The sequence below is a fragment of the Poecilia mexicana genome, unplaced genomic scaffold (assembly GCF_051168715.1).
Source record: "Poecilia mexicana isolate PSO_F unplaced genomic scaffold, ASM5116871v1 scaffold_21, whole genome shotgun sequence".
Classification (NCBI taxonomy): Eukaryota; Metazoa; Chordata; class Actinopteri; order Cyprinodontiformes; family Poeciliidae; genus Poecilia; species Poecilia mexicana.
In genome coordinates this window covers 22362195-22381669 of record NW_028263390.1, presented here as the reverse complement: position 1 = coordinate 22381669, position 19475 = coordinate 22362195, and the positions used below count along the sequence as shown (strand labels likewise).

The 19475-nt window shown below is 41.2% G+C and overlaps 2 protein-coding genes across 2 annotated transcripts; both read right to left on the bottom strand.

The window, feature by feature from the left end:
• Positions 1-4230: 4230 nt before the first annotated feature.
• On the bottom strand, positions 4231-9476 carry LOC106906945 (cytochrome P450 2K4-like). The gene is made up of 9 exons (XM_088002016.1): positions 9162-9476; positions 8254-8416; positions 8031-8180; positions 7675-7835; positions 7398-7580; positions 6161-6302; positions 5596-5780; positions 5363-5504; positions 4231-5293 (listed from the first exon to the last, which is right to left on the bottom strand). The coding sequence occupies exons 1-9, from the start codon at positions 9366-9368 to the stop codon at positions 5106-5108; spliced, it is 1521 nt and encodes a 506-aa protein (XP_087858142.1). The 5' UTR covers positions 9369-9476; the 3' UTR covers positions 4231-5105.
• Positions 9477-13910: 4434 nt separating this feature from the next.
• On the bottom strand, positions 13911-19295 carry LOC148153122 (cytochrome P450 2K4-like). The gene is made up of 9 exons (XM_088002015.1): positions 18845-19295; positions 17819-17981; positions 17596-17745; positions 17240-17400; positions 16963-17145; positions 15809-15950; positions 15507-15691; positions 15273-15414; positions 13911-14982 (listed from the first exon to the last, which is right to left on the bottom strand). Exons 1-9 carry the CDS (start codon positions 19049-19051, stop codon positions 14795-14797), a joined length of 1521 nt encoding a protein of 506 aa, XP_087858141.1. The 5' UTR covers positions 19052-19295; the 3' UTR covers positions 13911-14794.
• Between the last annotated feature and the right edge of the window lie 180 nt (positions 19296-19475).

Below are 19475 nucleotides of genomic sequence, written 5' to 3'. Positions count from 1 at the left end.
CTGTTCTTTCTCAGCTGCCACCTAGTGGACAGATGCAGCATTTTCTAATATTTTTGTTGGAATCAGCAGCATGTGTTGCAACAAAGAGTTCTTCACAAAGATCTGTGGTTCAGAAGTAGATTATCTTTGCTGCCCCTTTGTGGTAAAATAAAATAAGTGGTATAGTTTGAAAAGTAATATTTACTTTATTAATCACTGATAATCTACTAGTTCAATTGAATCCAAACATACATCTTCCTTGAAAGCAGTATTCAAGGTCTGCTTTTGAGATGATTAGTTAATTTATTAAAACATGTCATGCAGTATTAGGAGAAACAATGCAACAATGAAATAATGACAGTCCAGCTCAACTTTAAAGTCTTTTTGAAAATCCTCAGATCTGCTGCTATTAGCCACAGAGGACATTGTACTAGATTGAGTTCAGATTAATGAAAGGCTTAATATGTTATTACAAAAAGAACAAATATTACTCACTATTAAATTTGAATAGGTATCACTGTACATCTTAGGCATTTCATCATTTCTTAGTAACGCTAACAGATTCTCTCACTAATGTTTGATCTACTGGACCTGAAAGAACAACGTGGCCTAGATCAGTGGTTCTTAACCTGGGTTCGATCGAACCCCAGGGGTTCGGTGAGTCAGTCTCAGGGGTTCGGCGGAGCCTCTGGCGCGGAGATAAAGACACACTGTGTAAAGTCGTGATGCGCCCCGCTTTGCCATCACTTGCTGCAGAGGATCACATTACATTGCTGAGCCAATCAGAGCTGCGGAGGAGCACTAATTGAAGTAGATCCACTCTCAGCATGGATTTGAACTTGTCTTTAATTACTTCAGCAAAACTCACAGTTTTACCAAATTCTGTAGCTTTCGGTGGACTTCTAAATCTGCTCCTTACTCGCATCTTTTCGGGGTTGGTACTGCCTCTAGTGGCGTGGGGGTGGTAACACAACTAATATAATTTAGGCCCATGACCCCTCACCTGGCCATCCGGCAGCATTTTGGGCCCACTTTGAAAAATCCTAGCGGGCGAACCGAACCTCGTGGACCGGCGAGACCCGGGGCACCCGAAAGGGCCCGACCCAGAGTACTCCGTTCCAACGAGACCCGATTTTTAGCGAGCCGCCCGAAAATCGCAAAGTCGCTCAAAAACACTGAACTTTTTCTGAATACTGCCATACAGCGGCTTTTACGGCACATTCCGGCAATCGCGACACCACGTGGTGCAGGACGTTTGGGTGCATCGCTCCCTGCTGCACGGTGGCTAACGATCCCAAAAGGCCGGGACGCCTCCCGGTGACGAATGCTGCCGAAACGCGCGGGGTCGCTGCCCGGTGTCTCCCTCAGCCATCGGGCAGCACCGCCTCATGCTTCCAAGTGTCTCCCGGTGTCCCCCACCCTCATAAGCCCTTGTAAGCTCTGCCAGTCTTTATCTCTGTTCGCAAAGTGGTCCAGTAGCCGCACTCCCACCCGGGAGGCCCCGGGTTTGCGGCCCGCTTGCGCAGAGAACCCTTTATGTACACAATCTTGGAAAGGCACTTTATCCTTTTTTGCCTCTGTGGCTTAGAAGCCAAAATCGCCAGGAGCCAAGGCAACCCTCATGGCTCCTGTAGTTTACTGGTTTAGCTGCCCACTCTCCGCCCCAGAGTCCCAGGTTCGCTTCCCGCTGGCTGCAGAAAGCCTTTTCTATCGTTTTTGCTGACATAAAGGCTCATTCACTCATGATCCCCTATGGCCACCACCCTATTTCTATTAGTCTACAAAAAGACTTTATGTCTGGGGACTTTGGTGAGATGGCACAAGTCCCCATTCCACCAAATGGCTGGACTGTTCCAGCAAATGGCTGGAACCTGACTGGGATTCGGACACCCTCAGCCCCGCTACAAGTTGTCAAAAATACCCCTGCCCTGTTCTCCGGAACCGGGGGCTGGTCCCCGGACCTCCACTGTGCCGGACCTGGTCCTGAAGGACCAGGGGGGAGATATGGAGCTTCTTTACCCGGGATTGGAGCACCAGAACCCGGGCAGAGGCTAAGACATTCGGTGGGACCCCTGGACGTCTCCTTATGGCTGGGGACTTTGAAATGGCACAAGTCCCGTTCCACCAAATGGCTGGACCATTCCAGCATATGCTGTGGAACCCCTACCGGGGACGGGGCACTGGCCCAGACATTCGGCGGAGCCACTGGAAGTCTCCTTATGTCTCGTGCCCCTGGTAAGGCAGCCATTTGGAAGCAGCACCCCATGATTCCGTATGTCCGGACCTAGATGCTCCCCGATGTCTACATTACTTGCTATGAGGTCATAAGCACTATGAGCAAAGGTTACCTGCATGGCTCAAGTAGTCTTATGGTTAATTCTCTGCGGCGCCCCCCCCCCCCCCCGGCGACCGGGGTATGATTTCCACAAGCTGCTTAAGACTTTTCTATCATTTTGGCCGACAACAGACATAAGAAGGCACTTCGGACATAGGGAAACCTCTAGACATCCGGACATTCTTTTCAATCGGGCCTTTGCCGTTCAGGACACCCGTCTTCTCGAGGGCTTAAGGGGGGTTCCCGTGCTCCGTTCGGAACACCGCCGGGCTCTGCCTGTCCTGCACGCCCCGGGGAATAAACAAAACCAGCCGGAACCTTCTCCGAAGCCCGCCTGGCTTGGGAGGCCCTGCGCCATAAAGGCTCGTTCGCTCATGATCCCCAATGGCAACGAGCCTATTTCTATTATCGCTTAAGTATGGCTGGGGACTTTGTTGAGATGGCACAGGTCCCTGTTCCACCAAATGGCTGAAACGTTCCAGCAAATGGCTGGAACCTACCAAGGGCACCGAACACGGGCAGAGGCTCAGACGTTTGGAGGAACCCCTGGACGTCTCCTTATGTCTCGTGCCTCTAAGGCAGACATTTGGCAGCAGCACCCCATGATTCCCTATGTCCATACCTGGATGCTCCGAGACGTCTACATTACTTGCTATGAGGTCATAAGCCCTGTGAGCAAAAATAACCCACATGGCTTCAGCAGTTGACCGGTTAAAGGTGCCGCAACCTTGTAAAATGGAAGCTCTGGTTCAATTCCCAGTTTGGCGTAGCCCTCTGACTACTCTGCTAAACTACAGGATGGATGCAAATGTGTGGTCGTGTACCGTAATGAGTTCTTTCGCTTCAGCTGGTAGCGGACACAGTTGACCCGTAACTGGTCGAACGTTGCAACGTCGTATGTCGCAAGATGACTCGAGCCGCTTTTTAACAAATCCGAATGTTGTTATTGTTGGTTCTTCCAGACTGACAAGCAGGTCTGGAAATCTATTTATATGTCCGGGGACTTTGAGATGGAACCGGTCCCCGTTCCGGCAAATGGTAGGACCGTTCCAGCATATGGTTGGAACCCCTGCCTGGCTCGGGGAACCCGGACCCGGGAAGAGGCTCGGACATTTGGCGGAGCCCCTGGACGTCTCCTTATGGCTGGGGACTTTGTTGAAATGGCACAAGTCCTGTTCCACCAAATGGCTGGACCATTCCAGCAAATGGCTGGAACCCCTCCCCAGGATGGGGCACCGAACCCGGGAAGAGGCTCAGACATTCGGTGGGACCCCTGGAAGTCTCCTTATGTCTGTGCCCCTGGTAAGGCAGCCATTTGGAAGCAGCACCCCATGCTTCCGTATGTCCGGGTCCGGTTGTACGGAACTCGGACCGCTCAAGGAGGTTCTGTACCCGGGGTTACATTACCGGGACCCCGCCTTACCCCGGTCAAAAAACTCCATGGCTCTGGGACCTCCAGGGAGTTCAACCCTAACCCTATTACTAAATCAGAGTACCGCAAAGTCTTTATGATTTATTATAAATTTTTCATTCTCTTAAGAATGTAGAGCTAATTAAATGATCTAAACAAGACCTTAAAGTTGTTCCACTTTCTCTCGATGGCCAACCTGCTGAAACTGTGGCAAATTTGCATCGTTCCTGGACACTCAGCTCAACTTTGCTGAAAACACTGACTATATCTTGAAGAACTGTTCTCAGAGACTCTACCTTTTAAGAAGACTTGGTGATCATGGGATAATAGGGGGTACCTAACTAATTTTATTTATCACTGCAGAAGGGTTCAGTGAATGTGCATATGAAACTGGTGGGTTTGGTACCTCAAAAAAGGTTAAGAACCATTGTCTATATTAAATATAGGAGAAGTATGTTGTTCTTGGCAGGTCAGACTGAAAAAATTGATTGAGAAAGACGTCCTCTTCTCTGAAATGTAAAGATTTTAATTACATGAACAGACATGCTTCAATTTACTTTGCAAAACATTAACAGTTCATTAACCTTTTTGCTGTGGATTTTACTATAAACACAAAATCAAGCAACCATCTGTTCAGACAAATACATTTGGAGAGTGTTAGTTTTTACTTGCACCAAAATATGCCATATATGTTTCAAAGAACAATGAGAAATATGGAAGGAATAAAAGCTGAAATAACCCGTAGAAAGATCTGTAGTAATTTGTATGAATACTTAAAGACCAAGGATTGAACTGAGGAGTTTTGTTCCCAAGGCCAGTTAGGTCTAAATGAATGAAGATTAATTCAGACTAATTGACACTTTGTATATATTCCAAGTACTATTTCACAGTGCAAAGACACAACTTTACTTTGAAGCAATGCTCTATAGTTTGACTGAATTGGATATCCATGACCTTATGTAGAACTGATTCTTAGTCTATTTATCAATTGCTGCATTGATAGATGCATTGAAGTAAGAAATCATAGATTTGTTGATGGTAATCTTAGGGAACCTGTAATTGCAAGATTCCTTCTACAGAATTCTGAATAAAATCAGGTTTGTTTCTTTGGCTGGGCAGATGCAATGCAGTCCCATGGATGCTTTTCATTCCAAAGGGCGAGGAGCAGACCTTTTCTCTGCCAGTAGGAGGAGGTTTCAGGTTGTATCGTTGATGTTGCACAAACGAACGACAGGTGAAAGAGAGATCCTCTCTTTGTTCTGCAAAGGGGTCATGATTGCCCTGGATTTTTAAGGTTTCCATTACAGACCTTCCTTCATGAAACTCCTTCGCTTCCTGCTGCTGGGACCAAAGTGGGTTTTTCCACAAATAGGCCACTCCTTAATTTAAAGGGGTAACACACAGTGTGTGAGGTTGAGGGCTCATAGTACCACCAACTCGTGGAGTTATATCAAGTTCTTCCTCTGTAACTCCAGGTGGAGGAGAAAATCTGAAGTGCTGCAGGAGCGTGGTGAAGAAGATGAAAAGCTCCATTCTGGCCAGACTCTCTCCAGGACAAGCCCTGCGACCTGTTAGAAACAGATCCTCAGCCAATGCCTGTGGAGTACGGATCTAAATAAAACAATAACCAGGCTAACCTGCTGAAAAAGGCATGAAGGCGTCTCGCTTGAGGAACTTCCCATCTTTACTGAGAAAGTTGCCTGGATAAAAGACGTTCGGTTTATCCCATTGGCTCTCATCTTGCAGGACGGACGTTAAAACAGCAATTACTGGAGTTCCCTAAAAAACACAAATCAGTCATCATTTACATGCAGTATGTTGAAATATAGGGAAAAGATGTTGGAGTGCACCATCAAGCCTCATTTCTCACCTTCTCAATAAAATGACCTTGGAACGTGACGTCTTTGCTAGTCCTGTGAGGAACTGCGAAAGGAGAGATGCTGGCCACTCTCTGTGTCTCATGGATGACGGCGTCTGTAAAAGGCAGGTTCTGTCTGTCTTCAACCTGAACCTGGCGACTTCCAACCACGTTCCTCAGCTCCTGCTGGACCTGGTCTGAAAGATCAAAGCCAATAAATGACAAGGATACAACAATTCTTTAATTAATCTGCAGAAACCATAAGATCTGTAGCACATTGATCTATTTTTACATCATCTCGAAGGAGATTGTCATGGTGTGTTGATTAGAGCGGTGAGAAAGACGCCGGGAATCCCAGGTAGTCATGATGAAGAAGATAATTTAATGTCAAACCAGGAGAAACAACTGAAAATCACTGGCAGCACAGGAACAGACACAGACAACAGGAAGGTAATCAGGGAACTGGATACAGCTGGGAGCAAACAGGGAAGACAGATTCACAGGGGAAACTGGACTAACACAGAAAAACCCAAAAAACCACACAGAAAACACAGATCCCAACAGAGATATTCCTGACCTTGTATTTTTGGATATTTGGCCATATACAGGAATGCCCATCTCAGGGTAGTTGATGTTGTATCAGTTCCAGCACCAAACAGGTTCATGACTGTAACCAGCAGGTTGTCGTTGTGGTAGTGACTGTCAGTGATGCCAGATTCCTGCAGAAGATCAGCTGATATTTAGAAAACCAAAATGGTTCGATATTCAGTCAAAGGCTAACGCATGCTATCCTAAAGTACTTTCACATTTGCTTAGTCCAAGTAGAAGGTATGTAAAATATTGTAGTAGAATAGCTATCATAGTAGTATATTAAGAATGATTTTTATTAGTGGTGTGAAAAAGGTGGATATAGATATATATTATGGAGAGATCATAGGCGCCGATTCTGTTGGAGCTTCAGGGTTGGAGCACCCATGTGTGCCAGTCATGCGTCCAGGGTGAGCACCATTTATTTACTGGACAGGACAGAGACTATTAGCAGCTATAGATAGTGACGCGCTCCTGCTGGCACCATTACTACAGATTGAATCATATGCCCACAACCATCCTGTTCCAAATCAGGATGTGCTTGAATTTGTCACAACAATGTTTGGCTATGCAAAGGCTAAGTGACCTTATATTTCTCTGTTAAATGTGGCTTAAAGTTAAGAAATCAGCCGAAGTTTCAATATGTAAACTTGTTTTCTTTCTAGAAATAAACCTACAAATAGGTTGATTTCTGTCTGTTCTTTCAACCTGCAAAAGAATACTAAACCAATTTATATTTTTACTGGACAATTCATTAAACTTGATATAACACTGAAGGAGACATTCTATTATATACTTTTTGAAGTATTTTATCCTACTTGATGACTTACAAATACAAGGCAATTAGTCCAGTTTTTATTGTTCATTGAACTTTTAGGAACTAGAGCAGCTTCAGTGAGTCACAACAAAAACCAAATGACAGTAAATCAGGTGAAGAACCACTTTAAAACACTCAGTACCCCATTGCCATGGCAACCAGCTGTCAACAGCTGTGCTAGTCCTCAGTGCAGAGAATATCAGGAACATCAATACACAAACATTTCCCACACAAATGTTTGTGTTTCCTACAAACCACATTTTTTTATGGTTTCAGGCTTGATGTTTACTTTATGGTTATTCATAACCGGTGGCCTGAACACCAGCAGTGGCTGATTAGCTTGTGAGCATCCTGGAAGAATTCAAGGTAATTTTTTAACATTACTCTGGAAGGTAATGAAGGTTCTGACCTTGTGTTGCTGTTGACGGATGAGGAAAGCGTCTGCAACTCCTCTGCACATCTGAGGACTGAGGGTCTCTTTCAAACGGTTCAGCAGCATCAGATGATGTTGTTTATTGGCAGCAACTATATCTCTCATTTTCTTTCTGGCTGAAAACACCAGTTTGCCAATCTTTGGGAACATGTTGTACAGCTGATGGTGAACAGAACATAAACTGTGACTTCTCTAGGTCTTGTGTTCAGTCCAATGTTAACAGATTTTATGCTTTTAAACAGTCCAATCACACCTGTATTGAAGGCGAGCCTGAAAGTTGAATGACTTGGTTTGTTCGATTTACAATGGTAGTGAACTCTAGATCATCATATTCAAATCTTTTGCCATAGATCATGGAGCAGATTATATTACTAACTGCATTGTTCATATGTTGGGACAAATCAAAAGCTTCACCTGCAACAAAGAAACCAGAAAAGCATTATTCACACATTGGCTCTATTTATTAAGAGAATTGTTTTGCTTTGAAGCTGAACTGCAAAGAATAGCTCTGACCAGCAGTTAAGTATAATGCCTCAGATTAAAGAACAAAGTTCTCATGGTGAAATCTGCCAACAGTAGCAATAACATCTTCTTCCTCTCTGCTGTTACCTTTAAACTCCTTTAACTTCTGGATGAGGAAGTGACATTCCTCAATGATTTTCTCCTCACATACTTTCTTTCCCATCCCAAAGTCCTTTAGGTTGGTCAAAGCAAAGCGGCGCATTTCCTTCCAGGAGTCTCCATTGGAAAATACAATACCTGTTTAACACAGTTAAATGAGAAAAGTCAGTAAACTAACTTCTCTACATGTGAATTTGTAAAGATTCTGTACCGTGATGCATGTTTGCTTCTTTAAACACGGTGGATGGTTCCCGTTCTCCAAACTCCTCAGCATAGCTGACAAATGCTTCTCTCACTGTCTTATACCCTGTCAGGACCACTGTCTTCGTTGGTCCCATGTGGACAGTGAACACAGATCCATACGTCTTAGAAAGCTATGATGAAACCAGGTGTGAATAAAGAAAATGCAAATTAATTCATTTCTCAGGAACGAGGTTCTTCATATGTCAGTAAATATCTTTTCTTTGCTTAACATTGTGTCTCTTTCACCTTATAGATTTGAAGACTGGCTCAGATCTGCTTAGTTGTGTTTTGTTCCTAGATAAGGCCACTATAGGAGCTACTGCTGCCATCATGGTTTTACCCCAACATGTCATAAGCCTGGCGGGTCACCAGGCTTTACTCCCCCACCAGGCTAAGCCTTGCAAAAAAATTTATACACCAGAAACAGTGACAGTAATGGCAGATTAAGCTAGGTTTATAGATGACACAATCAGGTGCACCTGTTGCACCCTCTCTGTACCTGCCCATCAGCTTCACACGCTATTATTTCCAATGTACAATGACTGCTGACACTTTTTGTATTTTCCACATTTTTTAACACAAAAACACGGTGGGCTGCTGGTGGACTGCCCCTGTGCTCTACCATCATACTTAGCAGGTTTTCTGGAGGGCACCCTGAACCATTAACTTTTTACTTTCTACTCCTGCAGCAGTGTTTCAGTATTTGTTTGTGGGTATGCTCTGTCTTCTCAAAGCCCCAGTTGATCAGTTTAATTTAATCAGATCTTAGTGTAACAGTGGCCCAATTTTTTTTGTTCTGTGTAAGCATGGATAAAAAAAGGATATGTAATAGTTTCAAAGAAGGTAAATTGCAAAAAAAAGTATGTTGTGCCTCACCTTCATGAGTGCTTGGTCAAGTCTCTTCACATCCAGCTGCAGCAGGTTGCCAACGATGGGAAGGGGTTTTGGTCCTGGTGGTCCCTGTCTGTAGCCCTGAGGCCTGGATTTAGAGAGAATGAAGTGAAACCCAATGAGGATTAAAACCACAGTCCCTAAAACTGAAACTGGGCTGAATGACTGGAGAAAAACCTCCATCGCTCCCATGACTGCAACACGTTTAATGCCTGTCGCTGTGCACCAGCTTTACTGTAGGACATTTATTTGAGGTTGATAGAAGCAAAGTCCAATCTGCAGCTGGAGGTGGAGCCTGAGGTTTACAGCAGGCAGTTTGGAACATTACGTTTTTTCCAAGAAAATGTATTTGCAGTATTTCATATCATATGACAGAAACAAAAGAAGTAAGCTGTGCATATTAAGAAACTAAAACAAAATGAGCCCTGAATGCTCTTGTGGTCCTTATAGATTTATATTAACTTTTGCCAAGTTAATCTTATTTTTCAGTTCTTTTAAATTGCATAATTTTATCTCTCTGATATTTAGCAAGTTTTAATATTGTGTTATTCTACTGTGATAACTTCTATTTTTCTGTCTTAAGGGGAAAAAATCTATCCAGGCTGAGATTCTTTTACTGCATCTTATGCAAACATGTTTAGACTGTTCTGAACCAGCTGACCATAATTTATTTAGTTTAAAGTTTAATAGAGCTGTAAAGTTAAAGATTTACAGTAAACTTTGATATTCTTGTTGCTCAACATGAATGTTTATTTTTGCCCAGATCATTTTCCTTCCCTTGTAAGCTGAATTCTCTGAGGTATCTTCATTTCACTTGTACAGCTGTGTGTTTTAGCAGCTTTTCTCAGATGCCTGAGTAATAATAAGAATATTAGTGACTTGTTTGCAGGACTCAGTGACTCTGGACACTGAATGCAGTCAGTGCTGAGGTCACTCTGCCCCAGTATTTCCACAGTTGATGTGTTTTTTAGATCAAGCTGGTTTCTGGCCAACACATTAGCCCTCGTAGCACCTTCAGTGTTTGAAGAGTTCAAATGATTCTCAGTTTTTCCTGAAAAGGTTTTAACACTAAAAATACCCATCCTGTTGTTTTTCTTGGTAAGTTATGTGTCATTTTGTCCCATAGATAGAATTTAGATGGAATGCAAGTTTTTAAACTACAGGTTATATTATTAGTATTTTTCAATGTTCAATTAACCTTTTCCTAAACCTTCATTTTCTATTTGTTTCCTGAACTTGTCTCAGTGATGCAGATTACAGCATGTAACTGCATAGAGTACTAATAAAAGGTTTGTCCAACCTGGCGACATTTTGCAACAAACAATTGTATTTTCTGTAGACATTTTATGATCTGATCTTTCTCAGCTGCCACCTAGTAGACAGATGCAGCATTTTCTAATATTTTTGTTGGAATCAGCAGCATGTGTTGCAACAAAGAGTTCTTCACAAAGATCTGCGGTTCAGAAGTAGATTATCTTTGCTGCCCCTTTGTGGTAAAATAAAATAAGTGGTATAGTTTGAAAAGTAATATTTACTTTACTAATCACTGATAATATACTAGTTCAGTTGAATCCAAACATACATCTTCCTTGAAAGCAGTATTCAAGGTCTGCTTTTGAGATGATTAGTTAATTTATTAAAACATGTCATGCAGTATTAGGAGAAACAATGCAACAATGAAATAATGACAGTCCAGCTTACCCAAGTACGCTGTGCATATTAAGAAACTAAAACAAAATGAGCCCTGAAGGTTCTTGTGGTCCTTATAGATTTATATTAACTTTTGCCAGATGGATCATTGCATGTAGTTTGGCTGGTTGATTAGATCTGTTGCTCCACTCCATTGAAACCAGACAGAAGATGTTTTGTTTTCTTGGAGACATGATCTTACACAGCACCAGGGTTCTACACCTTCAAAATAAAAGCACTGATGTCTAAAGAGTCACACCAGACTCAGACTGAAAAAATCACTTTTATTGTTCCTTTTTAAGACTTCGCAACATTTTCTTTGCAACGCATTTTAAGTTTTTAAAAATTTAAAACTTTAGTTGAAAACATTTCTGATCTTTAAAAGCTTTAAAAACACCATAAACTTAACGAGGTAAATGTTTCTTAAGATGTTTTATGATCCTTGAAGTTGCAATATTTTACACCTTTTTTAAAAGTTTTATTTGCTTAGTGCAGCCTTCATTTGAGAGGGAGACATGAGGCAAAGGTCATCAGGCCGAGACTCCAATCTGTGACGGTCACATCGACGACTAAGGCCTCCACATGTGGGTTATTACAGCCAGCCCAACATTTTACAGTTTTTTACTTTAAAGTTAACAACTTAATCTTATTTTGCAGTTCTTTTAAATTGCATAATTTTATCTCTCTGATATTTTGCAAGTTTTAATATTGTGTTATTCTACTGTGATAACTTCTATTTTTCTGTCTTAAGGGGAAAAAATCTATCCAGGCTGAGATTCTTTTACTGCATCTTATGCAAACATGTTTAGACTGTTCTGAACCAGCTGACCATAATTTATTTAGTTTAAAGTTTAATAGAGCTGCAAAGTTAAAGATTTACAGTAAATTTTGATATTCTTGTTGCTCAACATGAATGTTTATTTTTGCCCAGATCATTTTCCTTCCCTTGTAAGCTGAATTCTCTGAGGTATCTTCATTTCACTTGTACAGCTGTGTGTTTTAGCAGCTTTTCTCAGATGCCTGAGTAATAATAAGAACATTAGTGACTTGTTTGCAGGACTCAGTGACTCTGGACACTGAATGCAGTCAGTGCTGAGGTCACTCTGCCCCAGTATTTCCACAGTTGATGTGTTTTTTAGATCAAGCTGGTTTCTGGCCAACACATTAGCCCTCGTAGCACCTTCAGTGTTTGAAGAGTACGGGAACACTTTATTTGACTGGGTGTGAATAAGACTGTCAGTCATGACACTGTCATAAACATGACATAACACCTGTCATGAACATGAGTAAGTCTTCATGACACTTCATGATTTACCAAAGTGTCATTCGGTAAATCATGACACTTTTAATACAAAGTTGACCTAATTCAAAATGTCTTTGTTATGACAACTTGACATTAACCAAGAATCATAGTAGTCATAATAATGTCATTGTTATTACACTATCAAACAAAACGGTAACAAAACAGTAATTAATATTTCCCCTACCTGAAATAAAGCGAAACAAGTAGAACCAACAATAAATATTTCATTAAGATTTATTACACTATCAAATAATTTAATAAGTCATTAATAATTCCTTTTATGTCAAATGAAACAAGTAGCAACAGTTATGAAGATGTCATTAAGTATCATTACAGTGTCATTATTATTAACCCTTTTAATATTAATATTGTCTTACCTCAAGTGAAGTGAAACACACTGAACTACTTATAACTACCATCATTGCTGTACAACAAACCCTTTGTACATTGGAATAAAACAAAAGATTATTTATTCTTCAAACAGAGGGTTTAACTAACTATGACTCACTGATTGAAAAACTAAAGCAGAATTACTTATTCTTTAACTTAAGAAAATAGGTTCTTTCAACAATCAGCCATCTCCTTCGTTATAGCCTTCCTGAAACGCTCTGAAAACAGGGAGATCTTCTTGTTGTCTTAAAGACAACAAATGACAACAGTCATAAAGTGTCATTGAGACTTAGTCATGTTCATGACAGTGTCATGAAAGTCTTATTCACACCCCGTCAAATAAAGTGTTACCAAGAGTACAAATATTTCTCAGTTTTTCCTGAAAAGGTTTGGTTTGACACTGAATCAAAAAAATAAAAATACCGTCTTGTTGTTTTTCTTGATAAGTTATGAGTCATTTTGTCCTATAAATAGAATTCAAATGCAATGCAAGTTTTTGAACAAGAGGTAACTTTATATTATTAGTAGTTTTCAACGTTCACATTTTGTGCTGGTTTCCTGAACTCGTCTTACTGATGCAGATTACAGCATCTAACTGCATAGAGTAGCAACAAAAGGGTTTTCCTATGTGCTGATAGTTTGCAAAAAACAATTGTATTTCCTTTAAACATTTTACGATCTGCAAGGTGTTTTTAGTTTGCTCAGCTGCCACCTAGTGGACAGAAGCTTGTGGAAATATTTTTGTTGGAATCAGCAGCATGTGTTGAAACAAAGAGTTCACCGCAAAGACCTTTGGTTCAGAAGTAGATCATCTTTGCTGCCCCTTTAGGGTAAAATAGAATAAATGGTGTAGATTGAAAGTAATGTTTACTTTATTAATCACTGATAATCTACTAGTTCAATTGAATCCAAACATACATCTTCCTTAAAAGCAGCATTCAAGGTCTGCTTTTGAGATGATTAGTTAATTTATTAAAATATGTCATGCAGTATTAGGAGAAACAATGCAACAATGAAATAATGACAGTCCAGCTCAACTTTAAAGTCTTTTTGAAAATCCTCAGATCTGCTGCTATTAGCCACAGAGCACATTGTACTAGATTGAGTTCAGATTAATGAAAGGCTTAATATGTTATTAAAAAAAGGACAAATATTACTCACTATTAAATTTGAATAGGTATCACTGTACATCTTAGGCATTTCATCATTTCTTAGTAACGCTAACAGATTCTCTCACTAATGTTTGATCTGCTGGACCTGAAAGAACAACTTGGTTTAGATTAAATATAGGAGGAGAAGTATGTTGTTCTTGGCAGGTCAGACTGAAAAAACTGACTGAGAAAGACGTCCTCTTCTCTGAAATGTAAAGATTTTAATTACATGAACAGACATGCTTCAATTTACTTTGCAAAACATTAACAGTTCATTAACCTTTTTGCTGTGGATTTTACTATAAACACAAAATCAAGCAACCATCTGTTCAGACAAATACATTTGGAGACTGTTAATTAGTTTTTACTTGCACCAAAATATGCCATATATGTTTCAAAGAACAATATGAGAAATATGGAAGGAATAAAAGCTGAAATAACCCGTAGAAAGATCTGTAGTAATTTGTATGAATACTTAAAGACCAAGGATTGAACTGAGGAGTTTTGTTCCCAAGGCCAGTTAGGTCTGAATGAATGAAGATTAATTCAGACTAATTGACACTTTGTATATATTCCAAATACTATTTCACAGTGCAAAGACACAACTTTACTTTGATGAAGCAATGCTCTATAGTTTGACTGAATTGGATATCCATGACCTTATGTAGAACTGATTCTTAGTCTATTTATCAATTGCTGCATTGATAGATGCATTGAAGTAAGAAATCATAGATTTGTTGATGGTAATCTTAGGGAACCTGTAATTGCAAGATTCCTTCTACAGAGTTCTGAATAAAATCAGGTTTGTTTCTTTGGCTGGGCAGATGCAATGCAGTCCCATGGATGCTTTTCATTCCAAAGGGCGAGGAGCAGACCTTTTCTCTGCCAGCAGGACGAGGTTTCAGGTTGTATCGCTGATGTGGCCCAAACGAACGACAGGTGAAACAGAGATCCTCTCTTTGTTCTGCAGAGAGGTCAGGATTGCCCCGGATATTTAAGGTTTCCATTACAGACCTTCCTTCATGAAACTCCTTCGCTTCCTGCTGCTGGGACCAAAGTGGGTTTTTCCACAAATGGGCCACTCCTTAATTTAAAGGGGTAACACACAGCGTGTGAGGTTGAGGGCTCAGAGTACCACCAACTCGTGGAGTTAGATCAAGTTCTTCTTCTGTAACTCCAGGTGGAGGAGAAAATCTGAAGTGCTGCAGGAGCGTGGTGAAGAAGATGAAAAGCTCCATTCTGGCCAGACTCTCTCCAGGACAAGCCCTGCGACCTGTTAGAAACAGATCCTCAGCCAATGCCTGTAGAACAGTGCTTCTCAATTTCAGTCCTCAGGCCCCCCTGCTCTGCATGTTTTAGGTGTGCCTCTATTCCAGAACAGCTGATTCAGATGATTGCATGGCCATCAAGTACTGCAGAAGCCTGTTAATCACCCACAGATTCAATCCAGGTGTGTAGCAGAAGGGAAACACCTAAAACATGCAGGGTACGGGGGCCTGAGGACCGGAATTGAGAAACACTGCTGTAGAGTACGGATCTAAATAAAACAATAACCAGGCTAACCTGCTGAAAAAGGCATGAAGGCGTCTCGCTTGAGGAACTTCCCATCTTTACTGAGAAAGTTGCCTGGATAAAAGACGTTCGGTTTCTCCCATTGGCTCTCATCTTGCAGGACGGACGTTAAAACAGCAATTACTGGAGTTCCCTGAAAAACACAAATCAGTCATCATTTACATGCAGTATGTTGAAATATAGGGAAAAGCTGTTGGTAGTGCACCATCAAGCCTCATTTCTCACCTTCTCAATAAAATGACCTTGGAACATGACGTCTTTGCTAGTCCTGTGAGGAATTGCCAAAGGACCGATGTTGGCCACTCTCTGTGTCTCATGGATGACGGCATCTGTAAAAGGCAGGTTCTGTCTGTCTTCAACCTGAACCTGGCGACTTCCAATCACGTTCCTCAGCTCCTGCTGGACCTGGTCTGAAAGATCAAAGCCAATAAATGACAAGGATACAACAATTCTTTAATCTGCAGAAACCATAAGATCTGTAGCACATTGTTCTATTTTTACATCATCTCGAAGGAGATATTCCTGACCTTGTATTTTTGGATATTTGGCCATATACAGGAATGCCCATCTCAGGGTAGTTGATGTTGTTTCAGTTCCAGCACCAAACAGGTTCATGACTGTAATCAGCAGGTTGTCGTTGTGGTAGTGACTGTCAGTGATGCCAGATTCCTGCAGAATATCAGCTGATATTTAGAAAACCAAAACGGTTCGATGTTCAGTCAAAGCAAATGCCCAAGCAAATACTTCGGCATTTGCTTTGCCCAAGTAGAAGGTATGTCAAATATTATAGTAAAATAGCTATCATAGTAGTATATTAAGAATTATTTTATTAAAAAGGTGGATATAGATATATATTATGGAGAGATCATAGGCGCCGATTCTGTTGGAGCTTTCGGGTTGGAGCACCATGTGTGCCAGTCATGCGTCCAGGGTGAGCACCATTGATTTACTGGACAGGACAGAGACTATTAGCAGCTATAGATAGTGACGCGCTCCTGCTGGCACCATTACTACAGATTGAATCATATGCCCACAACCATCCTGTTCCAAATCAGGATGTGCTTGAATTTGTCACAACAATGTTTGGCTATGCAAAGGCTAAGTGACCTTATATTTCTCTGTTAAATGTGGCTTAAAGTTAAGAAATCAGCCGAAGTTTCAATATGTAAACTTGTTTTCTTTCTAGAAATAAATCTACAAATAGATTGATTTCTGTCTGTTCTTTCAACCTGCAAAAGAATACTAAACCAAGTTATGTTTTTACTGGACAATTCATTGAACATATAAATACAAGGCAATTAGTCCAGTTTTTATTGTTCATTGAACTTTTAGGAACTAGAGCAGCTTCAGTGAGTCACAACAAAAACCAAATGACGGTAAATCAGGTGAAGAACCACTTTAAACCACTCAGTACCCCATTGCCATGGCAACCAGCTGTCAACAGCTGTGCTAGTCCTCAGTGCAGAGAATATCAGGAACATCAATACACAAACATTTCCCACACAAATGTTTGTGTTTCCTACAAACCACATTTCTTTATGGTTTCAGGCTTGATGTTTACTTTATGGTTATTCATAACCGGTGGCCTGAACACCAGCAGTGGCTGATTAGCTTGTGAGCATCCTGGAAGAATTCAAGGTAATTTTTTAACATTACTCTGGAAGGTAATGAAGGTTCTGACCTTGTGTTGCTGTTGACGGATGAGGAAAGCGTCTGCAACTCCTCTGCACATCTGAGGACTGAGGGTCTCTTTCAAACGGTTCAGCAGCATCAGATGATGTTGTTTATTGGCAGCAACTATATCTCTCATTTTCTTTCTGGCTGAAAACACCAGTTTGCCAATCTTTGGGAACATGTTGTACAGCTGATGGTGAACAGAACATAAACTGTGACTTCTCTAGGTCTTGTGTTCAGTCCAATGTTAACAGATTTTATACTTTTAAACAGTCCAATCACACCTGCATTGATGGTGAGCTGAACAGTTGAATGACTTGGTTTGTTCGATTTACAACTGTAGTGAACTCTAGATCATCATATTCAAATCTTTTGCCATAGATCATGGAGCAGATTATATTACTAACTGCATTGTTCATATGTTGGGACAAATCAAAAGCTTCACCTGCAACAAAGAAACCAGAAAAGCATTATTCACACATTGGCTCTATTTATTAAGAGAATTGTTTTGCTTTGAAGCTGAACTGCAAAGAATAGCTCTGACCAGCAGTTAAGTATAATGCCTCAGATTAAAGAACAAAGTTCTCATGGTGAAATCTGCCAACAGTAGCAATAACATCTTCTTCCTCTCTGCTGTTACCTTTAAACTCCTTTAACTTCTGGATGAGGAAGTGACATTCCTCAATGATTTTCTCCTCACATACTTTCTTTCCCATCCCAAAGTCCTTTAGGTTGGTCAAAGCAAAGCGGCGCATTTCCTTCCAGGAGTCTCCATTGGAAAATACAATACCTGTTTAACACAGTTAAATGAGAAAAGTCAGTAAACTAACTTCTCTACATGTGAATTTGTAAAGATTCTGTACCGTGATGCATGTTTGCTTCTTTAAACACGGTGGGTGCTTCCCGTTCTCCAAACTCCTCAGCATAGCTGACAAATGCTTCTCTCACTGTCTTATACCCTGTCAGGACCACTGTCTTCGTTGGTCCCATGTGGACAGTGAACACAGATCCATACGTCTTAGAAAGCTATGATGAAACCAGGTGTGAATAAAGAAAATGCAAATTAATTCATTTCTCAGGAACGAGGTTCTTCATATGTCAGTAAATATCTTTTCTTTGCTTAACATTGTGTCTCTTTCACCTTATAGATTTGAAGACTGGCTCAGATCTGCTTAGTTGTGTTTTGTTCCTAGATAAGGCCACTATAGGAGCTACTGCTGCCATCATGGTTTTACCCCAACATGTCATAAGCCTGGCGGGTCACCAGGCTTTACTCCCCCACCAGGCTAAGCCTTGCAAAAAAATTTTATACACCAGAAACAGTAATGGCAGATTAAGCTAGGTTTATAGATGACACAATCAGGTGCGAAGGAGTTCTCACCTGTTGCACCCTCTCTGTACCTGCCCATCAGCTTCACACGCTATTATTTCCAATGTACAATGACTGCTGACACTTTTTGTATTTTCCACATTTTTTAACACAAAAACACGGTGGGCTGCTGGTGGACTGCCCCTGTGCTCTACCATCATACTTAGCAGGTTTTCTGGAAGGCACCCTGAACCATTAACTTTTTACTTTTCTACTCCTGCAGCAGTGTTTCAGTATTTGTTTGTGGGTATGCTCTGTCTTCTCAAAGCCCCAGTTGATCAGTTTAATTTAATCAGATCTTAGTGTAACAGTGGCCCAATTTTTTTTGTCCTAAAGGGTCATACCAGACCCAGACTGAAAAAAATCACTTTTATTGTTCCTTTTTAAGACTTCGCAACATTTTCCTTGCAACGCATTTTTTAGTGTAACATTTTTTTGTTCTGTGTAAGCATGGATAAAAAAAAGGATATGTAATAGTTTAAAAGAAGGTAAATTGCAAAAAAAATATGTTGTGCCTCACCTTCATGAGTGCTTGGTCAAGTCTCTTCACATCCATCTGCAGCAGGTTGCCAACGATGGGAAGCGGTTTTGGTCCTGGGGGTCCCTGTCTGTGGCCCTGAGGCCTGGATTTAGAGAGAATGAAGTGAAACCCAATGAGGATTAAAACCACAGTCCCTAAAACTGAAACTGGGCTGAATGACTGGAGAAAAACCTCCATCGCTCCCATGACTGCAACACGTTTAATGCCTGTCGCTGTGCACCAGCTTTACTGTAGGACATTTATTTGAGGTTGATAGAAGCAAAGTCCAATCTGCAGCTGGAGGTGGAGCCTGAGGTTTACACAGAACTTAAAGAGCTCCGTTCGGGGTCCGGATTTCCGGCTTTTGACCAAACGGTCCATCTCAACCAATCTTCATGGTCCGCTCAACCAAACTGCTCAACCAAACCGCTCCGGGCTTAAAGAGCTCCGTCTGGGGGCCAGACTTCCGGCTTTTCAAGCAAGGCGAGCATTGGACCAAACGGCCCGCCTCAACTAAACTGTAGATAAAAGACAAAGATGTCTGCCAATCAGAATTCTAGCTCCCGTGTTCTTGACCAATGACTGTAAAACGTTTTGCAGAAAAGAAGCGCATGCGTTCTAGTTTCCAATA